Source organism: Schistosoma haematobium, chromosome 1 (genome assembly GCF_000699445.3).
Source record: "Schistosoma haematobium chromosome 1, whole genome shotgun sequence".
NCBI lineage: Eukaryota > Metazoa > Platyhelminthes > Trematoda > Strigeidida > Schistosomatidae > Schistosoma > Schistosoma haematobium.
In genome coordinates this window covers 60,352,507-60,377,590 of record NC_067196.1, presented here as the reverse complement: position 1 = coordinate 60,377,590, position 25,084 = coordinate 60,352,507, and the positions used below count along the sequence as shown (strand labels likewise).

The following is a 25,084-nucleotide window of genomic DNA, read 5'->3' as shown; positions in this document are numbered from 1 at the left end:
TAGAGTTGTATACACTTTTAATAGCAGTAATAATCATCGAATTAACAATGCTCCTACTAATACTACTATTACTACTGCCATTGCCATTATTATTATTAACAATAATAATATTAATTAAATATGCAAAATTATAAATGAATCTTGCCATTTCTCCATCAATGAATAATCAAGGAAGTTAATTTACTAGTCATCAGTAATGGCGTCCAGAAAGTTTTCTGTATTTTTTTCCAGCTTCCTTTTATTTCTTCTTCGCCTTCTTTGACCAGTTAATCTCCTCTCTTCTTTCATTCAATACTGTTCTCTTCTTTAGTATGTATTTATTATAAAATAGATACAGATGAACAGAATAAAAGAGGGAAAAAAAGACCACCATTGAATTGTGTATACTTTTATTTGTTCCCTATCTTAGTGCTTTATTTAAAAAACTTGTCATTTTATCCATCTACGCTGTTATGCATGCATGTTAGTATATGAATATGTTCATTAGTGAAGGAGTATGTGTACACATATGGTTGCGGCAACAACCGTAATAGCAGTATTAGTACAGATGGTAGGAAAACATTGCGGTGGGTGAAGTCTAACCACTTTTATTAAGAGCAGTTGTCTTTTTTAAGCATTTAATATTACAAACTATAAAAATAACTATAACATTAGTAATGGTAGTAGTCATATTAAGCACACTTCTCTCTCTCTCTCTCTCTATATATATATATATATATATAGAGAGAGAGAGAGAGAGTAAAATATGTAAGTGGAAAATCATTCGAAGTTCATTGCAATCTTAGTATTGTTAAGTCAATAGATCATTGAATGTATCTTATTCTTAAGTTCAATGATCTCCATAAAGTGCTTATTAATACATCTATTTATTCTTTATTAACAACCTGTAACTGTATAGATAATAAGTAAAAATAACAAAGAATGTATAGTAACTATGAAAATTCAAGAAAAAAAAAGACATTGTTGATTCAGTATTCACTTTCAGCACAGAACAATAAAATAGCAGATATAATGAATTCAAAACTCTCAAACATATAACTTAATTATTATTTTTATTGTAAATTTGCCTATATTTTCAAAGAGAATTACAATTCACTAATTAATTAAACCTAGAATTAATTAAATGTCAAATCTCTAACTAGACTTTTAATAATCGATTTAAGAACATTACATTAAAAAACACGAAGTTCAACAAAGGGATCGCTTTTTTACCAGTTCACCTACTTTTGTGAAGCAAAATACCTTGGCCGTAGCTAGTGTTCTTTTTCAACTTGAATACAGGGACACGTCCTACTTTGGTTTTACAAGGGTGAGAGAGAAACAGTTAGGAGTTCTATACTTGAACATCTAATCATCTGTAATCATTCTACAGATCCACAGTTTGATTTTAAGGTTGTTTATATGATTCGTTCAAATCTACCTAGATTTCTTCCTATTCAATTCCTAAAAATAAACGAAGCTCTTACCATCCATGAGCTCAAGATAGAACTATGCACACAAAAGAAATACGTCCTATCGTTATCATTACATCGGTCGTATTATTATTATTATCATTATTATTATTAACACATTTCCCCATTAACTTGTTTCATATTCTCATTATTTTATTTATAATTGCTTATGATATCACTACTTATTCACTTTTAACACCTCTATGACCCTTAATTATTATTTTTAAAAAAAAACATTTAAATCATTTTACTACATTCATGTTATAATTCGTTACTAATTTATTAAGTTTATTGTTATTATTTGTATTACGTAATCTAGTATTGTAATCTTTCTATTATGTCATCCTGCTTATTCCTTGTTCACATTTCTTCACAGAATTAATACTTTAACAAAAATTTTCATATATATATATTTATATATGATTGTATAGCTTGATAATAAATTCGTTGAAAAAAGATCCCTTCACTGAACTTCGTGTATTCTCATGTTTAAATGGGAATTATCTGTCAACATTACATTAACTTGTCAGTTATTTATCAATATAGGATTGTGGAGATTGTTGAGTTTTTCCAGTTAATCTGTTATATATATATATATATATATATATATATATATATATATATATATATGCATCTCAAATTTCATATTCACTCTGGGACTTGAACCCAATATCACTTTAAACGTCATAACGTTATCCACATAGCTATCGAGTCTTGATAGTTACTTGCTTATGAAATGGGATGAAGTTTGAATTCATCTTGTGACTTGAGACAGTATCGAGGCAATACGCACAGGATGCATATATACCAATAAGATACTGATAAATTGCAGTCCTGAACACCAATGAGAAGACACAAGTAAACAATACCAAGTGAATTTAATTACTATCGTTCTCGTGCGTGAGAATGCTAGGTCCTGGGTTCGAATCCCTTGAGGCGAGATCATGGATGCGCTTTGCTGATAAGTCCTATATTTTATAAGTTAAATATAGTATCAATTTAATGTTAAATTTCATTGAGATCATGAACTGATCAAATTTAGACAATCATTAAAAAACCTGGCAACATTTGAATAATGTTTCATCCTTTAATCTGTTCATGATTTCAATAAAATTTAATCTCCATAACCTTACATTATATTTACTAAAATGTTTTTAAATGAGGTCATCATAGAAAATGATAAAGGATGGGAAAAAAATAAATAACAAGAACAACAGAGAAATAGGATTGATTTATAAATCATTAAAATGATATAAAACTGTCAACAACAAATTTAACATAAACATATAAACACTTATAACATTTATTGTATTTTATTAACAAGATATTATTTTCTATACAAATATACAAATCACAAGTGAATTATACTGATAATAATGAGTATAATAATAGATAGATAAATAAATAAAAATTAAATATGTAAAGTAATTTAGAGAAGAATGAACTCACTTTCATTCACCTTTCATTATGTATATGTATATGTATATATGTGTGCATTAAGTTAGAGATAAATATTGATATCAAACACTTATATATACACATAAACAATGATAGGCATATACAGCATTAATGGACTCAAATCAACTTGTCAAAAATTCAACTATTTTTTTTGTATATTTACAAAAAAAGGTAATTGAAAAATGGAGTTGTTCTCTTTTTTTTTGTTGTTTATTTTTAGACAGAAAATCATTACTCATTATAATGAAAATACATGATTATTTATTTGCAAGAAGTTAAATTAATTATTGTGATAAGCTGATGAACATTTTTTTTCTTTTTTTAATTCACAAGGGGTTTTGTGAAGATTTTAGTCATTTTATAATTGAATTTATGAAGTTAAGCGTTCACGTGCGAGACTAATAAGTCCTGAGTTCGAATCTTGCGGGGGTGGGATCGTGGATGTGCACTACTAAGGACTAAATGGCCATCCAATGATTCTAGGTTTTCCATGGTGGTCTAGCTTCAATTGATTGATGAATTCAACTACAAAATCTTTTTTGTTTTGTTTTCTAGTTTGTTTGATCATTATTTTAAATATATAAATGAATGTGTTACTAGTGCTAAGAGATTTAGAATTAAAATAAAACAATATTGAAAATAATGATGTCTTAGTTTGTAACAGCTTAAATGATGATTGTTATGTATAAACACACATCAACAGATTGGATTATTCACTGATTAACATTTCCAGTCTTCCGATTTATTCAATTAATAAATAAATAAATAATTCATATTTATCTAATGTAATTCATTCACTATTACAATTACTCGAAGTATTACTGTCGGTACTATTACTATGCGAATTATATTCTTTTTAAATAATAATAATAATACTATAATGAAGTGTTGTGTATGTGACGAGACATACACTTGTTTGTCAAAGTAAATTTAATCTGCTAATTCAGTTAATTAAATAATATAATTCTGAATACTTTTCTTTGTAAAGAAGAATAAAATTATGAAAACTGTATATGATTGATTTGATTACCCTCTCTATATGATGTGATCTAAAATTATGACTATACACATATTAATGACTCAGATTAAATGACCACATATCACTCTGATAGGTCAGATCAAGCGGTCTGAAAAAAAAGAAGTAAAACGAGTAAAATGTCATTTGTAACTGTATTTCACATAACAAAAAAACAAACAGGTTTTTGAAGATTTTATTATATAATAGAATAGTGGGTGAGACTATAATTTGTGGACGACCATTGAGCGACGCTGAAGTGACCTTGAGAGTGAACATCTACTGATTAGAACTAAATGAGGGTTATAAACCAGTTAGAATTTTCATTTACAGTTGATGGTTAAGGTTACAAATAAGATTTAGGATTTTCATCACGAACTGACATCAGCTATAATACCAAAACTCTATTTAGTTAAATGTATGAATGAATTTCACGCCAAAATTCATGATTCGTTATCTTATATCTGATTGGTTCGTTCATAAATTATAGTCTCGCCAAATAATTTTGTTATCAATGCTTTGTAAGTTAAAGTTGAAAAATAAACAAAGATGTTCGTCATGTTGACTGTTATTTACAATTTGATCATCCAAATGTTCTAGGTCTAAGCAAAATTCTATAAATGCTCCACAATAAAACAGTTCTACTATTGTGTTAACTGAGGTGTAAACAAACGTAACTCTATTATTAGTAAACATGAAATAGATACAGAAGCTTGGAACAGAAGAGAGTATGTATTATTTATAAAAACAATAAGAGATTTTATAATCATGTAATTGGGAAAAGTGGCTTCTGCTTCTATACCCTAAGGCTCTTCATACAGTTACAGGAGTCCTATGCTAAGTTTATTTTTTATGTATCTATAAAGCGAATAATAGATAACATGTTAGCGACCATTCAAGCTCTCATTTGAATTCTTTCAAGAATGCTGCATTGTATATATCTGAATAGTTTACTCCAACAGAACTATTAAGAGTAATACAGTCAAGAAAATACAAAAAAATCTGGTTTTTCACCTTTCCGTCAAATGAATTTTTTTCATAGTTTTTTGAATAAAACCATAACATGTTTTCTCTTTTTTCCCTACCTTTATTTTTCCATCATCGTCGTCATTGTAATTTTAGATAGTCCAATGTCAGATAGCAGCGATGATTTAAGCCGTGAAGATGAAGATTTCAGTTTACTTGGTATGAGTGAATCGAATACAACTGGTTTATCGGAAAATGGTGTAGCATTAAATGGATCCAATTCTCTACCTATTAATAACGCTGCATTAAATCATAATTTATATGGAAATTTTAATCCAAGTCATTTAATCAATACTGGAGGTAGTGGAAGTCTTACTGGAAGTACAAGCAGTAGTGGGACAAGTGTCACTAGTGGTCTCGGTGATGAAGTAGTTCATAGTGTAGTTATATCACGTGGTACTAGTGGATTGAATAGTGGTAGTTGTGGAATTGGTGGCATTGGATCTAGACCATCATCAGGAAAATCCGGTGGAAGTAAACGATCAAAAGATCAAAAAACAACTCGGGTAGGTGTGGACAATCTACAAAAAAATACTTAGGTTATTTTTTCAGGAATATGATGTTTTAATAATGAATTATAGTAAGATTTGCAAATATCGTTTTTAAAACTTGACATTTTAGCCTATTACTGAATACTTGAATGAAAATCAAAAGAAGCAAACATGTGATGCAATCGACGAATGCAAGAAAAAAATCTATTCCGTAGTCCATCCATATTAGTTGTTTGAATCTTCCCATTGATGTTTAAGACTACAACTGATAATTCATTTTTGGCAACTGTGCATCTTGTGAGAACTGCCTCGATTTTGTCCTTAGGTCACGAGCATTTTAAGCACAAATCGATTAATTACAGATCTAAATGTTGATAGGAAGATTCAAACAACCCATACAAAAATGAATTGGAATTCAAATCATTGCACAAGCCCAATGGATATCAGAAGCTAAGTGGATAACTCTATGGCCTTTGAAGCAAATAACATTGATTTCGAGTCCTGGAGTCAACATCAACTCTGGGGCACAAGTACAGCTGGCTGAAGAGCTAAAAAATAAAATAAAAAGTACTTCCTGGATCTCACTGCTAACCACCATCCATCTGTGCCCAAAATACTGCTTAACAATTGTTCATTTTCACTAAAAATACTGTAGGGAATGAAATGCTGAATGCATGAATAATTTATTAATTTTGCTAGTCAAAAATATCTCGGTAGTTTCAAGATGTTTTTTTATCATTGACTAAAGTTCACGGTAAAACTGTTAAAAACCAGAGAAAACTGGTCAGTTGTTTCATCTTGATTGTGAGATTTTTATCAGTACACATCTGTAGATTTACATAGAATTGAAAATTTTAAGTCCATGTATTACGACGAATGAAAACTTTGATTACAACTATAATTAAGCTGAACTACATCTTAAAAGTACCTAACGTTAAAAATCAGCTACAGTTGAATAAATTGAAACAATATAAGATATATCGAAAATTAATTGTACACTATTCTTCTAGTTTTTTATTATATCTATCAATACTTTCAAATTGATTGATGTGACTATCAAGTATTTGGTTATTTAGTTTCATTTGACAAATTATTTATACTTATAAAGAGATACACATATCTTGGTCATCCTGGAAATATCTCCCATTTACCAAACTCGTGGAGGTCTTCATATAATTTAAAAAACGTTATCATAGTCAGCTACATAGCTAATAAAAAAATAATTTTATTGATTTATTGACTTAAACACATAAATATTAGTACAAAGGGGTACTGAATACATATGCGCCATGCAAGTCACTTGATTTGTGTGTGGGCTATGATACTGCCCGTGTGCCCAGACGAAGCAGGTAGTTTGCTTGGGGGACCACATCCGGAGCCTTCGACTCAAGCGTCTAATCCACAAGGCAGTGGATTAACGTTGGGAGATGCAGTCCCATGGTAGCCAGTGATCATTGACTGGTTCATAGGCCATTTATTCCTTCAGGATCCTAGAGCTCATGTGCACCATTGGTTTGGAATGAGGGTTTTCCAACTCTCCTAGGAGAACTCACCGTGCCCACTAAATCGGTTAAGGCACCGGACATTCGCTTTTCATCCTCTTACTTTCGTAACCAACACCCTGCCTCGATAAGGTAGTGAGTAGGACTTCCCTGGCAGTAGTTGTATACGCGTGATCATGTGAGAGCATTCGGAGGCAATAATTTTTATCAGTAAACATCTGTAGATTTACATCTGAAGTTCACGTATTATGAATGGAATGAAAACTTTGACTGAAAAATGATAGATACTAATGAATGTATTTCATTTTAGTACCTTATTTATCAGTAAAGTTAACTCGTAACGAAAAATAGAATAGAATTCTGAACTTTTAACTTATTATGTATGTATGAATCTTTTAAAATTTTTGATCAAAATCTATGTCATACATTTTAAAATCATGATTTAAAGCTCAATTCCTTTGCTACTGTTATCATAATGTAAATATCAAAGATCATCTAGAAATATATTTTCATATCAATAATGAAATAAGTAATCTCAGTAGTTGAAATCATTATTCAATTGAAGCTAGACCTCCATGGAAAACCTGTAAAAAGTGGACAGTCGTTTTGTCCTACTATGGGACTCCCCAGCAGTGCGTATCCCCGACCTGGTTAGAGTTCAACCAGGTCTGTTGTGAGATATCAGCTCATTGAAGACGATGGTGTACGGTGCCGCAATTTCGAGGATTGGTTGAAGTTAGACATTAACACCATCGGGTGTCGGCTCAGTGGTCTAATGGTTAAGCGCTCGCGCGCGAGACTGCTAAGTCCTGGGTTTGAATCTCACGGGGGCAGGATCGTGAATGCACATTGCTGAGGAGTCTCATACTAGAACGAAACAGCCGTCCAATGCTTCCAGGTTTTCCATGATGGTCTAGCTTCAATTGACTCATGATTTCAACTATTGAAATTACTAAAATCCCCACAAAACCCCTTGTGAAAATAAGTAACCATTGATAATCTTGATTTTCAAATTTACATGTTTTACATTAATGTTGAAAGTTTCTGAAAGATATAATTCAGTATAGAACTATAAGTGAGAGTCAACTGTTCTAGAAAATCAAATCACGGATTATCATGGTTACTTCCTTCAATATTTTGTAAATTCTACCTAGTATCTAACAAAATGATATAGAGTAAATTAATCACAATCATTCAATAAGTTTTAAATATAACTGAAGATTATACAATCTGATTATAAATCCAAGTACCCAGAAAATCTTTCATTAAACTCTAGTATATATATATATATATATATATATATATATATATATATATATATATATATATGGAGACCGTACTAAAGGGTAACTGATTTGTATCCTTTGTTTCTTTTTTTTCGTGAAATAGGTTAGAACTGTACTAAATGAAAAACAATTACATACTTTAAGAACATGTTATGCTGCTAATCCAAGACCAGATGCTTTAATGAAAGAACAATTAGTTGAAATGACAAGTTTAAGTCCACGTGTTATACGTGTTTGGTTTCAAAATAAACGATGTAAAGATAAAAAAAGACAATTATTATTAAAACAAATGGAACAACATCAACAGGTAATTCAATTATTAAATTTTTTTCTTATTTAATTATTTATTAAACATTATAATTAGTATTACGTAAGTTACATCACACTTGAATTTATTTGAGGTACCACTAAAAAACGAAATCTAATAATGAATACTTAACAACTGGAACCACTGATCTAATATACAATAGTATAATGACAACCTTAGTTGATGTACGATGTGAGGTTTTGATTAGACTTTGTTAAGGAGTCTAGTATTAAGATGGAAGAGTTTTTCAGTGCCCTCTGGTTTTTAATAATACTCCAACTGAGATCAATCTTTAACAGATACCATCTACAATTCAAACAAACTTCCACAAAATCACCCCAAATAAATCATAACTATTAATATTACAAAGTAACTTCAACTATTTGAATATTTCGCATATGTTTACCGTTTACCTTGAATCGGAATGAATAATGGTACATTTTGTTGAGAGTTCATGAATAAATAATAGCTATTGAGTCTAATGGTTTAAAATCTTCTAGATAGTAGAGTTCTACATTACATAATGAATTTAGTCAATCTGATAATAAAGTTGAGTATTCTTTATCCATACTTTTGACCTAGTTGACAGTAAGTTCTTGATAAACATTATTTTTAACATTTTTGCTAATTAAAATTTCCGTTCACTTTTCTTGCGTTAAAATTACAATCTAATTCATTTACTGAATATAAGTTTATTTACTTGACCTATGATCACATTTTATGTGTTGTATGGTTAATGAAAGTAAATATGCTTGGGCACTGAGCAACAACTGACAAACGCATCTCACTGATTATTTAGTCTGTGATTTCCTTACTATTATTAATTTCTACTCTAGACTGTTTGTAACTGTGTTGAATAAGGTATTTTTTGGTCTTTGCTCTGGCTCTCTATATTTAGTCATAAATCATGTATCTGGTATAAAAAGATCCAGACTGTGTATATTGTGAAAATTAAGTAACCAATCTAATAGTAGAATAATCTCAGTCACCTGTCGTATTATCGTTTAGTAGTAGTAGTATGTTGTGGAAATTAGAAAATATTTCTTCTCTCCTATTATATCAGCATACATATTTTTATACATAGTTTCTTATGTACTCGAAAGTATGGAAAATAGTTAATTATTTTAGTAAGTACTGTAGTGTGCAACTCCATCAGATGGATCAAACTACCTATGGAATAAATTCTCTAGATGTGATGCAAATAAGTTTTTATTTTGACAAAGGTTTACCTTGATGAAATATTTCACTGCTCTCTCGTTCATTAAGCATTATTCTCAACTTCTCTCAACAACATTACAGAATGTAAAAGTAAGCTAGAAAAGACATTTGATGTTAATATTATTGATTAGTTGGTTGAGTTATTATGTGTAGCTGAGCAATAAAGTCGAAACTTATTCGTGTCTCATCGGGATAATTTATTCCAGTGATAGTTCCAGCAATCTCATCGTGTTGTACACAACAATAAAATGTTTGAAATGAACTACAATTAATCTTCATATATACAAATTAGAAGGAAAGTTATCTTCTGATTGGTAATTTCAGTGATAATGAATTATCCTAGTTTCTTCTTAGTGATTTCTTTTTTTTTTAAATTTTAATATCAGAGAGATATGTCAATTTGTTAATTATATTGATTGTTTAGAAAGTATTTCTAGTCCGATATATAGAGAAATCAGATGACAAATATATAAGGGAAATAAGTAAAACATTTATTGAAAATAAAGAAGTATGACAGATCTATTTAAGTTTAATATCAAACTTCCTATTTATCAAAGGTGTTAGAGTAATGATCTAATATTGATTTTTTAGTCATTTAGATTTATGATAGGTAACCGATGTAAATTTAATGATACAAATGGTCTTTTTAAATTTTCCTCCTAAACGCAGAGTTGATAAAAAAGTGGGATTTGTGGAGATTCTAAAATCACAGTTTGAAACACAAACTTATCTCCGCTAGGCCATCATCGAAAGTTTAAAAGCACTGGACAGCCATTTCGTCCTAACGCGAGACTCATCAGCTGTGAGCAGTTATGACCCCACAAGTGGCAATTAGGTCCAGGACCTTTGGTATTGCGTACGAACTATTGACTTTTAGACCACTGAGCTGAAATTCGACCGTGTTAACGTCTAAATTCACCCAATTCATAAATTCATTATCTTGGTAATTATCATGTGCTCATCAGTGACCAGACTTAAGATGTTGCTTCTGAGGTTCTAGTGGCAAGTTATGACAGTTGGAGTTCAATTGGTCTCGGGTGCGAGACATTTATCCATAGTATGCAATAGATGAAGGTTGCTCTTTATTGTAAATTGGTTGAACTTAGACATTAAAATCGTTGAATTCCTATTGATAGTTGACTTTTGACACTTGAAGTTATTTGAAATAATCTAAGTCCTTATTAGTTTTACTTTAAATTAAATTATTCTGGATCATTTCAAATGGTTTCTTGAAGACTTGTGTGATTTGTAAGTTAAACTTATCACAGAATGAACTCATTTGGGATACCATTGGAAAGTTGAGAACTGGATAGTTGTTTCCTACTGCTATGGAACTTTACTGGGATGTGAGATAGATCCTAGAACATTTAGGTATCTCAGCGATTACTTAATTATTAGAATCTCGGAGTTTGTATTTATTGATATTACTATTCGTTTGATAAGATATCTATTTAAGTTGTATGAAGTTAACTACTGAATCTAGAATCACAAAAAAAGTAACACTAGATATTCGCCTGTGAACAACATTGAGATTTAGAAAATAAAAAAGATTGATGGAGATTGTTTATTCTAAGTTAAAACCATGAAAGGTGTGGTTTGATTGAATTCTGCTTTATTTAAAATGTGTATAGTAATGGAAAAAAAAGTTCAATCTAGGAAAATTTAATTCTTATGCTTTTTCCTTTCCAATTATTCTTCAGCTGATTTCAGTCTATCATGAAAATTAACTTTCTAGATATATTTTTTCATTATACTTCAGTCTAAATCAACCTCTATCATCCCTCTCTCTTCCATCTCAATTTACCCTTACCCCCTACAATTTTTTTAAAAAAAATTCACTTTATCATTTTATGGAAAGTAAATTAATAGAAACTAGTCAAGTAGGTTTACAAGTAAATGATAAGTGGAAGTAATTGATTTTATTGAGTTTTATGATTTAGATTATGCAATTAAATAAGGCATATTGTTAATAATAATAATAATAATAATAACCATCTAGGTTACAAATGATCAGAAGGAAAATATAATTTATACGATAAGTATATATGGGATATGGGTAGATAGAATATTTCATGTAAAGAAATAAATTTATTCTCACTTATACTCATTTAAGTAAATTATATAAATAGTGATATTAGAATCTGATTTAATCTGCCCTTATTTCAACTGTTCATATATATATATATATATATATATATATATATGCATTAAAAGAGTGGATATATTTTTAATATTAAGATAAATTTAAACGTGACTACTTGTGCTATTATAGTGTTAAGTGAGTTAAAATATGTATAGTAAATTAGTTTGATAAACTATAAAGAATTCGTGATGTAACAAGAATAAAAGAAAGGAAACAAAATTTGTAATGAATACATGGTTTTATTTTTATATCATCAGAAGTGGTAGTATAGTGATCAGAAGTATTTAACTGATACTTCAACTATTTCATGGTTTGGTTAAAGTTAGACACTGATACCATTGGATGATGGCCGGCTTAGTGGTCTAGAGGTTAAGCGTTAGAGTGTGAGACCAAAATTACTGGGTTTGAATCCCATGTGCGGGGTCGTGGATGCTCTCTGTTGAAGAGTCTTACATTGGAACGAAACGGCTGTCTAGTGCTTTCAGGTTTTCAATAGTGATCTAAAATTGATTAATTCATGATCTCAATCAAAAACTTAACAATCTCCACAACCTCATATTGATATTTAACTTTACTTTGTCAGGCTGTAGTATATCTCACTACACCACATTCATAGAAAATACTCATTAAAGCTGATCATATGAACTTGTGTTAAATTACTGAGTTGTATTAATATCATAGGTAAACATTTATTTATAAACTTATAATTGGTCATTTTACATTATATACAATTTGATCTCCTACCTCTCTATATATTCTAAATGTTGACAGTGTTTATCAGTCACGGTGTACAATATCACATTTAGATCATAATCTGTTTGACATGATTAAGTTATTTAGTAACAAGTTTGTATTACTTTAATACTAATATTTACGTATCACTATTGTTAAACTCAAGGATATTAGATATATACCTTTGATTATTTAGTCAATTAGTGAATTAGGAGTTAGACTTATTTATTTTGGGTTTTATGTTATAAATATTAGAAAGAGTGTTGTTTGACGTTTTCTTCAACGGAACATAATCCGAATGACTATTTATTTTGTTGAATAGGAATTATCTTTGATTAAGCGATTACCTATCCCGTTGATATTGATTACATAATAGCACTTTCTAGTATTGTATACTACTAATACCAATTACTATTATTATTACTATGATTTCCGCCTGGAGCCTTCAGAGGCTACTGCCAGTCCAAAGCCGGGATAAAGGAGGAGGGTTGAGCATGAGGTTAGCGACCCCATCCCGCAGTAAACTAACTCGCTAAAAAACGCTGACCAGAAAAAATAGTTCAAACCATTTAAACTCAGCCCTGAGAGTTAGGAGAGTTATGATGTCTCATAGTGAAAGCCGAATTCCTTCTGAAGTCACGAGGCTGATGCCTAGGAACATGGAATGTTCGTACAATGTGGAAGACCGGGAGAGTCATCCAAGTTGCTGCAGAAATGAATAGTATAGACTGATAACAGTGATTGGTCATTTTATCATATGATACATTCAACTAATTCTTTCAATGGTATCATTTTCATTATTTTTTTATTTATGTTATGATGACTATGATATAGTGTTTTTTCCATGGTAGTGAGAACATAAAACTTTCTTTAAATATGAGTGGACTGTTCATTATAATTGGAAGTTAGTTAGGGAACCATTGTAAAAAATCACATCTGAGTTACTTTCTTCTGACCCAAGACTATTCACATATGTCTAATTTTAACTGTATGTGGAATAATTATCTCATGGTGATCGAGCTAGATGCTTACTTCATAATCCGACAGATTATATTTATCAGTATAGGGGTTGTGGAAATTGCTAAGTTTTGATTGAGATCATGAACCGATTGATGTTAGACCACCATTAAAAACCTGGAAGCACTGGACGGCTGTTTCGTCCTATTGTGGGACTCCCTAGGAGTGTGCATCCACGATCCCGCTCGCGGGATTCGAACCCAGGGCCTTCAGTCTCCCAATTTGAAACAGTTTATCATATGAGAAGATTTTCATGCATTTGTCGTCATGGCAGTTTTTTATTTTTTCGTATGATTCGGTTGTAAGCTTATATTGTTGACTTCAAATTCGAACTGTGACACACCAACCTAAGATCGATAACTTAATATGCTCCGAACTGTTTCAAGTTAATTGTAAATTTAAATGATACTCTATTATTCTATACTTACAAATTAGATATTATGCTTATGTCTTTAGACATTTGATAACGAAATATAATTGTAAATAAGAACTTTCGTCTAAATTTGAACGAATAGTTTCACAATATTTGGGCGCCGAGTTAATTTGAGACATTAAAAAGAAGAATATATTTGTAAAATCTCAGCGAATGAATTTGAAGTAAATCCAACGTTTCGCCTGGCAATCTGGTCCAAGCCTTTTCAAGGGAAATATAATCAAACAACAAAATTATCGAATATAAATAGGCACATGGTTTTCTGGTTTACTATATACTGAATAAGTCATCCAATCAACGTGAAGGATTTTTTGAAAAGCTTGGACCAGATTGCCAGGCGAAACGTTGGATTTACTTCAAATTCATTCGCTGAGATTTTACAAATATATTCTTCTTTTTAATGTCTGAAATATAGTTGTATTTCTTTTCATCTCAAACTGTTATCGTTTTTAAACCAAAAACTATCCAACACTTGCTCCATTCTAATTCAACAATGCCTATGCATATTCAGATTTTTTTTTAAAAAAATGGATTTATCTCTATCAGTCCAATACCTTTAGTCGTTATGTCGTCAAAATTTTCAACTGTAATCTAATCTAATGTCAACAAATATGTAATTGTATCATCAATAACTTGATTAACCTCATTGATCATAACACAGCAGTAAAACTTTTGAACTTTAGTTCTAAAGGTAGTTACCATTTAGTTTAAAACGATTATTTACTTTATCAGAAGGGGCTTGTGGGGAGATTTTATAAATTTCAATCGTTGAAATCATAAGTCAATTGGGAATTATGTAATAATTGTCTTGTTTCTTTGTTCAGTTTGTTAAAAAAAAAGGTAGTTTTTTTAATAAAAAAATTGTTAACTCCAAACTAGCAAATTATTCATCGTTTACTGATGTTTTATTTATTTCGAGCGAATTAATTTCCTTCAGTTTTTTTTCTTTATTCTATACTTTCCTACACACATTGATTTTACAAGTAGTATAATATTGGTCATTAAGTTCTAATGATTATTCTAGAATTTGGTCAGTTGTTTTGACCATCTATTTGGATTATGATTATTGTTAATTTTATCAAGATGGACAAGGTTAACACAGTTGATGATGATGATGATTGATGTTGAGCTGTCAATTTCAGTGTTAAATCGAACAGTTCTCATTCATACCCTATTCAGAGTATTTAAGTGAGTTTTAAACACATTTGACCTTCACATGCTTCAGACATATACATAAATGAATATACCAGCACACACACACACATGTACACACGTACGTATTTACATAACCATAGACTCATACCACATCTATTCAAATCTACTGTATGGAATTGAATAAAATTTATGACCATAAATGGTTTAGAGAACAATTTCTGATAGAATAAGAGAAAACAGTGAATGTTGTTGTTGAGAATTTGTTCTCTTTCTATTCACCTTTAGTCATTTTTACAATAAAGAATGAAAATCAGTCTAATAAATTTAATGATTTTGAACAAGAAAAGAACTTAAACTAAAAAAAATTAACAGAAATGAGAAAAATATATAGAAAATCATTTTTCCCCCTCAAATCCTTTTGAAACCTGAAATCATCATTCAATTTACTGAACTGAATTGAAGAGAATGTTTCATTGTAAAATAACATTTGCTACAAGAAAACAAACAAACAAATAAAACATTCAAACTGTTTTGTTAACATGAATGAGAATAATACTGAAATAGGGAATTGTATACTTAATTCTGTGTAGGCACATATACATGCGTAAATCAGCTCACTCGTTAAATTGTTATTTGTGTTTATATAGTTGTTCATTTGTGGGCGTGGGTAAAAGTGACCAGCTGACAGATTAGACAAAAAAAAATGAAGAGAACAAAAAGCAGAGTAATTCAACAAAAGGTCATAATAGGCCTGAAATGAGAACGTCTATTTAGTTGTTATTTTTATAAATTATTTTGTGGTCGTTAATTTACTGCTTTGTTTACAACAGATTTTTTTAAAATTTCTTTCCAGTTTCACCACTCCTCTATTCTTCTCAGTGAGGGATAGTTTATGTTCTAGATGTTTTTTTTTTTTCGTCATCCAATATTCTGTTGTCTATGTTCCTTTTTTCCATATAGCTGTTTATATGTATACATATTGAGGTGAGTATGTGAATACATTTCTACAAATGTGTTTTCATTGATTCATAATATTCTCTCTTTAGCAGTTTAAGCTTTAGTCCTTTGTTACCACATGTAATCCTCTCCGTTTATTTGTAATTGATATTTATACTTTTCATTTGAAATGATTAATTTCACTGACGTATTTTATTTTTAAGTTTGATTTCTCACAGATATACAAGTACACTTTCTCACTCTGTCACACACACACACACACGCATGTACATGTTCATTCTATGATACATATAGATACATAAAGGGTCACATTAGTGAAATTCCAGGAATTAAGCATTTACTCCTCTATTAATTACCACAGAAAAGAAAAAAATACGAAAAGGAATGAATGAGTGTTGTTATTCGTAAAAAAACTGTGAAAATGATAATACCGAAGAGATTGAATAAACGAATAATGAAAATCGATAAACATATAACTATCTATAAACACGAAACTAAGAACTTGACTGACATTTTATAAAATTTATTTTCTTTTAATAGTAAACAGAATAGAATATTAGGAATACTTTTTAAGCAAAAACGGATAATGGCTAGTAGTGGAATCCAGGATGCGCTTTTCGTCCCATTTGGGACCCGTCACCTGAATGTACCTACATCTCAGAGTTGATTTCACTCAGGGACTCCAACCCAATACCATTCACTTCAAACGCAATCGCATTATCCACTTAATTAGACTGTTATAAGTTCTCAGTGAGTAATCTGGTGGAGTTTTGTATTTTTGTTTAAGATAATACTCACAGATAATAATAATCAACGAGTACACATGATTTGTGAAAGATTAATTACTAAACGTTCTGTTATAGACATCAATGGTTATCATAGATTTCATTTTGAAAAGCTTGTTTACACAACGATTTTATATTTTCATGTATTTATTTAAATTATCATTCGACAGTGATCCATCTAACCTGTAGTTTAAATGTAGGTTAGTGATTATGGTAAACCATTGGGAAAATTTAAATCATTTATTAATAAGAACAAACAAAATCATGATTATTAGCTTCAGTTAATTTACGATGCCCTGTGGGATCACAGATGTACGGCGCCTAGAATTCTATTCTAGGACGATAGGTTGTCTGAGTGTTCCTGGTTTTCAGTGGTCATCTAACTATAGTCAATTCGTGATGCAAGCTGCAAAATTCAACTACCTTCTCAAACCTTATACACTAACGATAGCTATTTGAATAAGCGATATTTATTTGTTTAGATAGAGTAAATAATCTATAGGGTTAGCCATTCAGAAAAGTGTGATATAGAACCTGATACATGTTTACATCAATTCAAATGACCATTCCCAATTAGCACAGAATGTATTTATTGATTATCAAGCGGAACAGAGTAAGATCAACATGAATATTCGGAAAGATATATATCTTTGTAAAACAGTAAAAAGTGATATGAGCTTAACTTTGGGTAAATAAAAGATGAATAAACATACATTTAATTATCTTTTTCAACAGACTTCTTGCAATTATAAAATATGAAGATTATTTTCATTAGCAACGGATGTTAACTGAAAAGATCGATTGAAAAAAAAAATTGAAAAGCCATTTTGCTTTGTCTTGAACCTCCTTGATATCATGTTTCCGCAATGTTACTGATAAATGAACTCAGATTATTACTTTCAAATGTAATGTATGTACCAGTCAATCATAATCAATGTAAAGCCTGACCTAAGTATGCTTTAGATCAAGTTCCTATATAGTACCAGCACGACAAGATGAAATTTGATAAGATGAATAGCAAAGAAGTTTAAAAAATCGTAGTATCAGTAATAGTGAAAAACACCGAACATTAAGAATATGGTTCGAGAAGAAGTAATGAAAAGGTATGTAAAAATTAGTATTGCAACTGAATATCTAAAAATACGTAAGTAGTGGATTCGTTTACTCCATTATGGAGGCTACTGACTTATTTTATCCGATGTTTTTAATCACTGACCGTGGTTAACGTGCTTACCTCAACTAAGTAGCCTGAATTTACTTACATGACTAAGGCTAGTAACAAATGGTTTTATAGACTGATGTCACGTCTTGATTTGATCACATCTGGCTTTCTCGAAACTCCTAATATCGTACATCGAGTTCGACAGCGATTGTGCATATTTAATACATGTTCCAACCACTTCATTTAAGGAAGTTTCACATCTCTATTAACCGCTTGACATTTTTTGCTAAGTGACGTATGCCTAACCTCAAAATTGTTTGCTTGTTCATCAAAAGATACATAAGTAATACTCTGAAATCACTATTGATCAAAACATTGCAACCTGTTCATAATTCATGCTTTAATAGATCATATCTTGCAACCATCGAATGAAACAGACAGGACCTCTGCGTCATACATTCATTTCATCCATGCTACAAATAATTTAATTTAGTAAAAGTCAACTAAATTTTCCACATCTATAGTGATCAATCTGTATGTAACATATCACAATCTTTAGTAATTATCATTATGCCTAATTGGTTATTTTCATAGATCAATACTTCTTTGCTCTTCATTTGTAAAGATCTGTATACTATACTAGAGTCTATTTTCAAGGTTAAATTTTAATAAGCTATTGACTAGATATATATGTACGTCTTCAGTGGATGGTACAATATTGTTTTATCTTTTTCTTTTTGATCACACTTTCCCATTATACTTGAATTGTAACCAACAATAGAATTCATATCAGAAGGGGGGGGTTTGTGGAGATTGTAGTAATTTCAACAGTCGAGATCATGAGGCAATTGAAGCTAGACCACCATGAAAAACGTAGAAGCACTGGACGACCGTTTCGTTTAATTTTTTAACACATCAGTAAAACATATGTTCAATAATCTGAAAATATTTCTTTATCACCATTCTTATTTAATATGATTGTTTAAATTTAATATATTTTAGTAGAATAATTGATGTTATTTCATTGTATATTGATGATTGACAAAACGAAATTTAAGTGGACATATTATAGTTTAAATATAAACTAGAATGATTGTATTTTACATTATTCTCTTCATAAAACATATTTAACACTTGTGTAGTTGGTAAATTATGAAATATCAAGTAAAGAAAAAAACCTCTTTACGAATGTATCGTGTTTGAATACACAATTTTAAAAGAATACAAGTAATGAATGTGTTTTGTAATTCCAACTGAGTAAGAAATCATTTTGGTTGTAAAAAGAAAAGTTATATATTATGAAAAACTATTCAGAAATATTATTGCTACTTGTCAACTACATATATATATATATATATATATATATATATATAATGATACGTACACATGTACATCCCCCCCATCTAATAAATATCACTGTTTTTCACTCTGTCGCCTATCTGTATCATACTTTAATTGTATTTTTAATCTTTACATTTAAAGGGAAATAAAAGGAAATAAGTTAAACTAGAGAAAGAAAGAGAAAAAAGAAAGAAAGCACTAATACAATTGCTATTAGTTATTTCTTCTAGAACAATCAAGTATGTATATTTAATAGTGAATTACACTACTTTATACATTATGACTATGTACCGGTAAAATGAGGAGCAGGAAGAGAACGTAAAACACTAAAAAAAGACATTAAGTAGAAAATTAAAAGGATTTTTTTCTTTTATTTTTAGTCTAGGAAAATGTTTTTATTTCTCATTTACGTTTATCCATCTATTTATTCATAGATTTGTAATTTCTTTTTTCATCTTTGATCTATATTTTCATTATGTTGGCCAACTCCCCTCCTTCTAGTAGTATAATAAAAAATGATAGTACTCATTATTAATATTATTATCATCACTATTATTGTAATAATTACTTTTTCTTCCCAAATCATTGATAAATGAGGTTATTACCAAGTTTTCTTTAAGGATATAACCTCTATTTGGATATTCATTCTATTATTTGATGTAGGTTGCTTATCTAAATACAGGAGTGGTTGTAAATATATGGTTTTCATGTTCTGTTGTGTATACAACTGAAAGTATAAATATTATTATTTGTGTATTTTTGAATAACCGATTATGTATATATTGGAATGAATTGTGTGTGATTTGTTGTTCATTTATCAACGACAAGTTTTCTTCTTGTTTAACTACTATCTGTTTCTTCTTTTATCTTTTCTTGTGTTATTCTTCTCTTTTCATTTGGTATACCAGTGAATTATACAATCATACGAAATACAGGAAATTGCACAACATAACAAATTTCTTAAGAAGATAGTTATTCATATACACACACTCATGCGTACACACACTAACATGAATATACATGTACATGAATGTAGAGGAATACAAAATGTGTATTATATAAAATAAGAAATAAAATAAAGGATTAGGCAAAGATTATTCACTGATTAGTTATAGTTAGCTTTTTAGTTTTATTTGTATTCAGTAAACCATAATGCACAACTGTGATAATTCAAGATAATATAGACGGGATTAAAGTAAAGCTAGAAAACATGAATACTTTAAAGTTAACCTTATTTCCTATCGTTTGACTTCTTTCAAATAATATATATATATATATATATATATATGAGGTGGAGTGAATGAGCATACTTTGTAAAATCCCTCTCACTTGCTCTCCTTTTCTATAGAATTCATGTTACTCTGTCCTACAATGTAGTATATATATGCAAGAGAGGATAACAAGAGAGTACGTAGCAATTAATTAGATGAACATTTGTTTAATTAAGTAATCATTTTCTAAATGTTTTTACAGTCAATAATATACATGAATCGGATTAAGTATTCATTATTTAGAAACTATATTTATAAGTTTTATATAAAGTGAAATAAATAAAGAATAAAGAATTAGTAAGGAATAGTTTTTATAAAATGACAATTTCGTTGCATCTATAATCAATAATCGATTTCATGAATTTTCCTCTAATATTACTCAATAATTCCTTCAAATGGTTTCAGTTTATATTGCTATTATAACTTGATTTTTATTTTTGTTGCTAAGCTGTTAGAAGCAGTTTTAAACAGTAGTAAGATACAAATTTCTTAATAATTTTTAGCGAAAATATCAGATAGATTGGTTTATTATCAAAAGGGGTTTTGTGGAGATTTTAGTAATTTCAATAGTTGAAATCATGAGTCAATTGAAGCCAGACCATCATGGAAAACCTGGAAGCATTGGACGGCCGTTTCGTCCTAGTATGAGGCTACTCAGCAGTGTGCATCCATGATCCTGACTCCCGCGATATTCGAACTCAGGGCTTATCGGTTTCACGCGCGAGCGCTTAACCATTGGACAATGGTGTACGGTGGTGCAATTTCGAGTATTGGTTGAAGTTTGACATTAACACCATTGGATGCCGTCTCAGTGGTCCAGTAGGTTAAGCGTTCACGCACGAGGCTGAAGGTCCTGGGTTCGGATCCCGTGGGTGGGATCGTAGATGCGCACTGCTGAGGAGTCCAACAATAAGACGAAACGGCCATCCAGTGCTTCCAGGTTTTCAATGGTGGTTTAACAGCAATCGGTTAATGATCTCAATCAAAATTTCATTAAGTGTTATAAAATAATTTCATTCTACTTGTAAACACTTTTTTATAAATGCGATTAATCAAATATGGAAGTAAATCAATATTTATTTTTCTTCACCTCCTCCTACCCCTTTTTTACTTTTCTCTCAAATATACACTCCATTATCCAATTATCTAAATACTTCTTATTACGTAATCTTATAATTTTTCTGAATGTTATTTCAGTGTCTACATTTTTCTAATCACTGACCTATTTCCGATTATGTAACATTGATTTATGCCTTTATTATTCTTATGACAACTAGTACACCTGTCATCATACTATCAATTTATACTTTTCACTTATTATGTAATCTTTTCCATTGTTATCGTTGACTCATTAACTACTTTGATTGGTTTAATAATTTTGTATATGCATATAAATATTACTGTATATTAGAGTAAAGCCTGATAAGGATCTAATCGAAAACAATATTGTTCGCTTAGATATGTTATTCTAAACATTTTGTTGAGTTAATTATTTCATTACTTACTCACTTTGTAACATATTTATAGTCTTAATTATTATTTTCATTAGTAAATAGTTTGTTTATATTAATTTAGTAGATTGAAAATGTAATCTATGGTTGTTGTTTTTTTGTTGAAAAAACCAAGTCCATTTGAAATGTTACAAAATTTGATTCAAAGATAAACGGCTATTTCTTGGAATTCATGGTTAAGATATCCTTGACACGAGAAGTTTATTATTATTGTCCTTATGTTCTTCTATCATTATTCTTAGTGTTCGATACTATTTTTATATTTTCAGAATGGCGGACGTCCCGGTAGTTTACATGGTATTTCATTGATTGCACAAAGTCCTGTTCGTAATGATGTGAACTTAATGTGTGCGAATTCTGGCATTGATGTACATCATATCCCAGGACCATATTGGAATACACAAAATGTACAAAATGATCTAAATTCAAGATCAACCAATGGATTATATCGATCACATAGTCCTTCTAATTTATTATTAAGTCAATCAAACAGTAAATTGATTAGACAATCAACTGAAAATACCTCATTATCAACTTCATCACCGAATTCATTAATAAATTATCATACAAATCCATTAAATGATCACCCAATTACTAATTATTCATCTGGGTGTTTATTAAATCCAACAATGTCGAATTTAATCCCACCACCTCCAACCCTACCACAACCATTATTACAAACATCATCATTAACAGGAATTCCATCTTTATTGTCAACTTCATCTACTCCTTCATGTATATCATCATCAGGACAAAATTTCAATTGTATTCAATCAAATAACTTCAGTAATTCATCATTAAATTTACCAATGACGGGAACAATAACAAATGATATCTCATCAGCAAATCATTTAAGATGTAATAGTTTATTGATTCCTTCAAATGGTAACAATGTAGATACTACTGTTATTAATACAACAACAACTACTAATACTAATTCTACTAATCCTACTACTAATAATAATAGTACAAACATGAATCAATCACATTTTTTAAATGAACGTTCAGCGCCATCATTTCAACAGTTGGTAAGAATATTTTAATATGATAATCTTTACAAAAAAAGGAATTAGAATTCTTTACGATAATAGAAGTCTAATGATATGAACACTTCATTAGATTATTATAAATTACAATTTCCTCAATTGATGATATTGTATTCCACAAATACACAGACACCAAATGCACATTTCACTGTTCATTTGATAACACGTTTAATGACCTATCAAAGTTATAAACTTTTATTCACTACGTTGAATGACCTAATAATAAACATAAACATAAACATAAACAAACAAACAAACAAACCACGTCTATGTTGTTAACGGACATTTTATTTGATTAATTTTAATTGAACTGTAACAAATTGCAAAATTTTTAACATTTTCAGTCTTGTGGTCTCGACTATACGTATTGTGGTATTCAATAATCTAATCATTTTGTATCTGAGATAATGTATCTAAAATTCTGTTTTATTATTAAAAAAAATGTATTAAACAGTAAAGAAATGAGAGTCACTTTGATCACAAGAAATTATTTAGTATAATCGACTGGCAGGTTAACTTAATACATTAGATCAAAGTAGATGTCAGTTGGCTGTAATAGATTATAACCATTAATAGTGAATGAATAATTTTAAAATATTTACGTTAACAACTACAATAAAAAAAAATGGTGAACAGAATATTGTATGGAAATATTTCCAGGATATTTCCAGGATTTGTAGCTTTATTTATTGATTCAAATAAATGGAAGTTTCGAATTTTTCTAAATGAATTATTGGTTTTCATCATCATGATACACTTTATATAAGTGAATCCAATGTAGTTCTAATCCGTGAATATATATATTGACAAAATAACTATTTAATTACATCACAGATATATTTTCAAGTAATTTGTTTTGTGAAATACGAATTGAATGGGGAAAAATCTACATTAATATCAGAAGGGGTGTGTGTGTGGATATTACAGTAATTTTAATAGTTGAGATCATGAGTCAATTGAAGCTAGACCACCATGGAAAACGTGAGAGCACTGGACGACCCTTTCGTCCTATTGTGGGACTCTTTGGTGTTGCACATCCACGATCACACCTCGTGAGATTCGAATCAAGGACTTACCGGTTTCGCGCGCGAACGCTTAACCTCTAGACCACTGAGCCGGCATCCAAAAGTGTTAATGTTTAACTCCGACTAATCCATGATCTACATTCTTAAATGATAATGTTATTGATCGTAAATAACTTATTAATAAAATGATTAAACGTTTAGTTTATTGATTTCGAGTTTTTCAGTGAAATAAAACATACAATTAGCTATGGAAACAATGAAGTGGGACAGGGAAGAGAAATACATGCAAAAAAAGTTATTAACATTACTCAAAAGATTATACAACAAATGGGGAAAATAAAAATTTAGTGTTGATATTTAGTCCGTAACTTGAAACCAGTACATAAGTAAAAATAAATGAGTTATGTAGGTAAAATAAAATCAAAATGCGGTTAGTAAAAACATTAATGAATGAATCAATGACATTATTCTAATTAGATAATTAGTTCTTTATTGTATTTGTTAAGAAAGTGAGATTTATCTTAGTTACCAAGTCTTCAGGTTGTTGAATTAATTAGACCATAGATTATGAGAGTTCTGATCAGATTAATCATACTGATAAATATATAAATAAATGAGATTGTATTTCATTTATCATAGATCTTCATTTGATCAGTATTATGGTACATATATAGAGAGTCAGTATAAATTAAATACAATCTATGAATACTTTAAGCAAATAAAATTATGTTTGGATCATCTTTTGCTTCAAT

The 25,084-nt window shown here is 29.8% G+C and overlaps 1 protein-coding gene across 1 annotated transcript in view; it reads left to right on the top strand.

The window, feature by feature from the left end:
- ISL1 (Insulin protein enhancer protein isl-1) overlaps nucleotides 1-23,988 on the top strand; it is a 59,530-nt gene extending 35,542 nt beyond the window's left edge. Inside the window, exons 4-6 of the mRNA XM_051208466.1 lie at nucleotides 5,047-5,456; nucleotides 8,333-8,536; nucleotides 22,531-23,988. Of these exons, the coding sequence (XP_051074690.1) occupies nucleotides 5,047-5,456; nucleotides 8,333-8,536; nucleotides 22,531-23,304 (1,388 nt within the window). The 3' untranslated portion in view covers nucleotides 23,305-23,988. The remainder of the gene's footprint in view (nucleotides 1-5,046; nucleotides 5,457-8,332; nucleotides 8,537-22,530) is intronic.
- The last annotated feature ends 1,096 nt before the right edge of the window (nucleotides 23,989-25,084 follow it).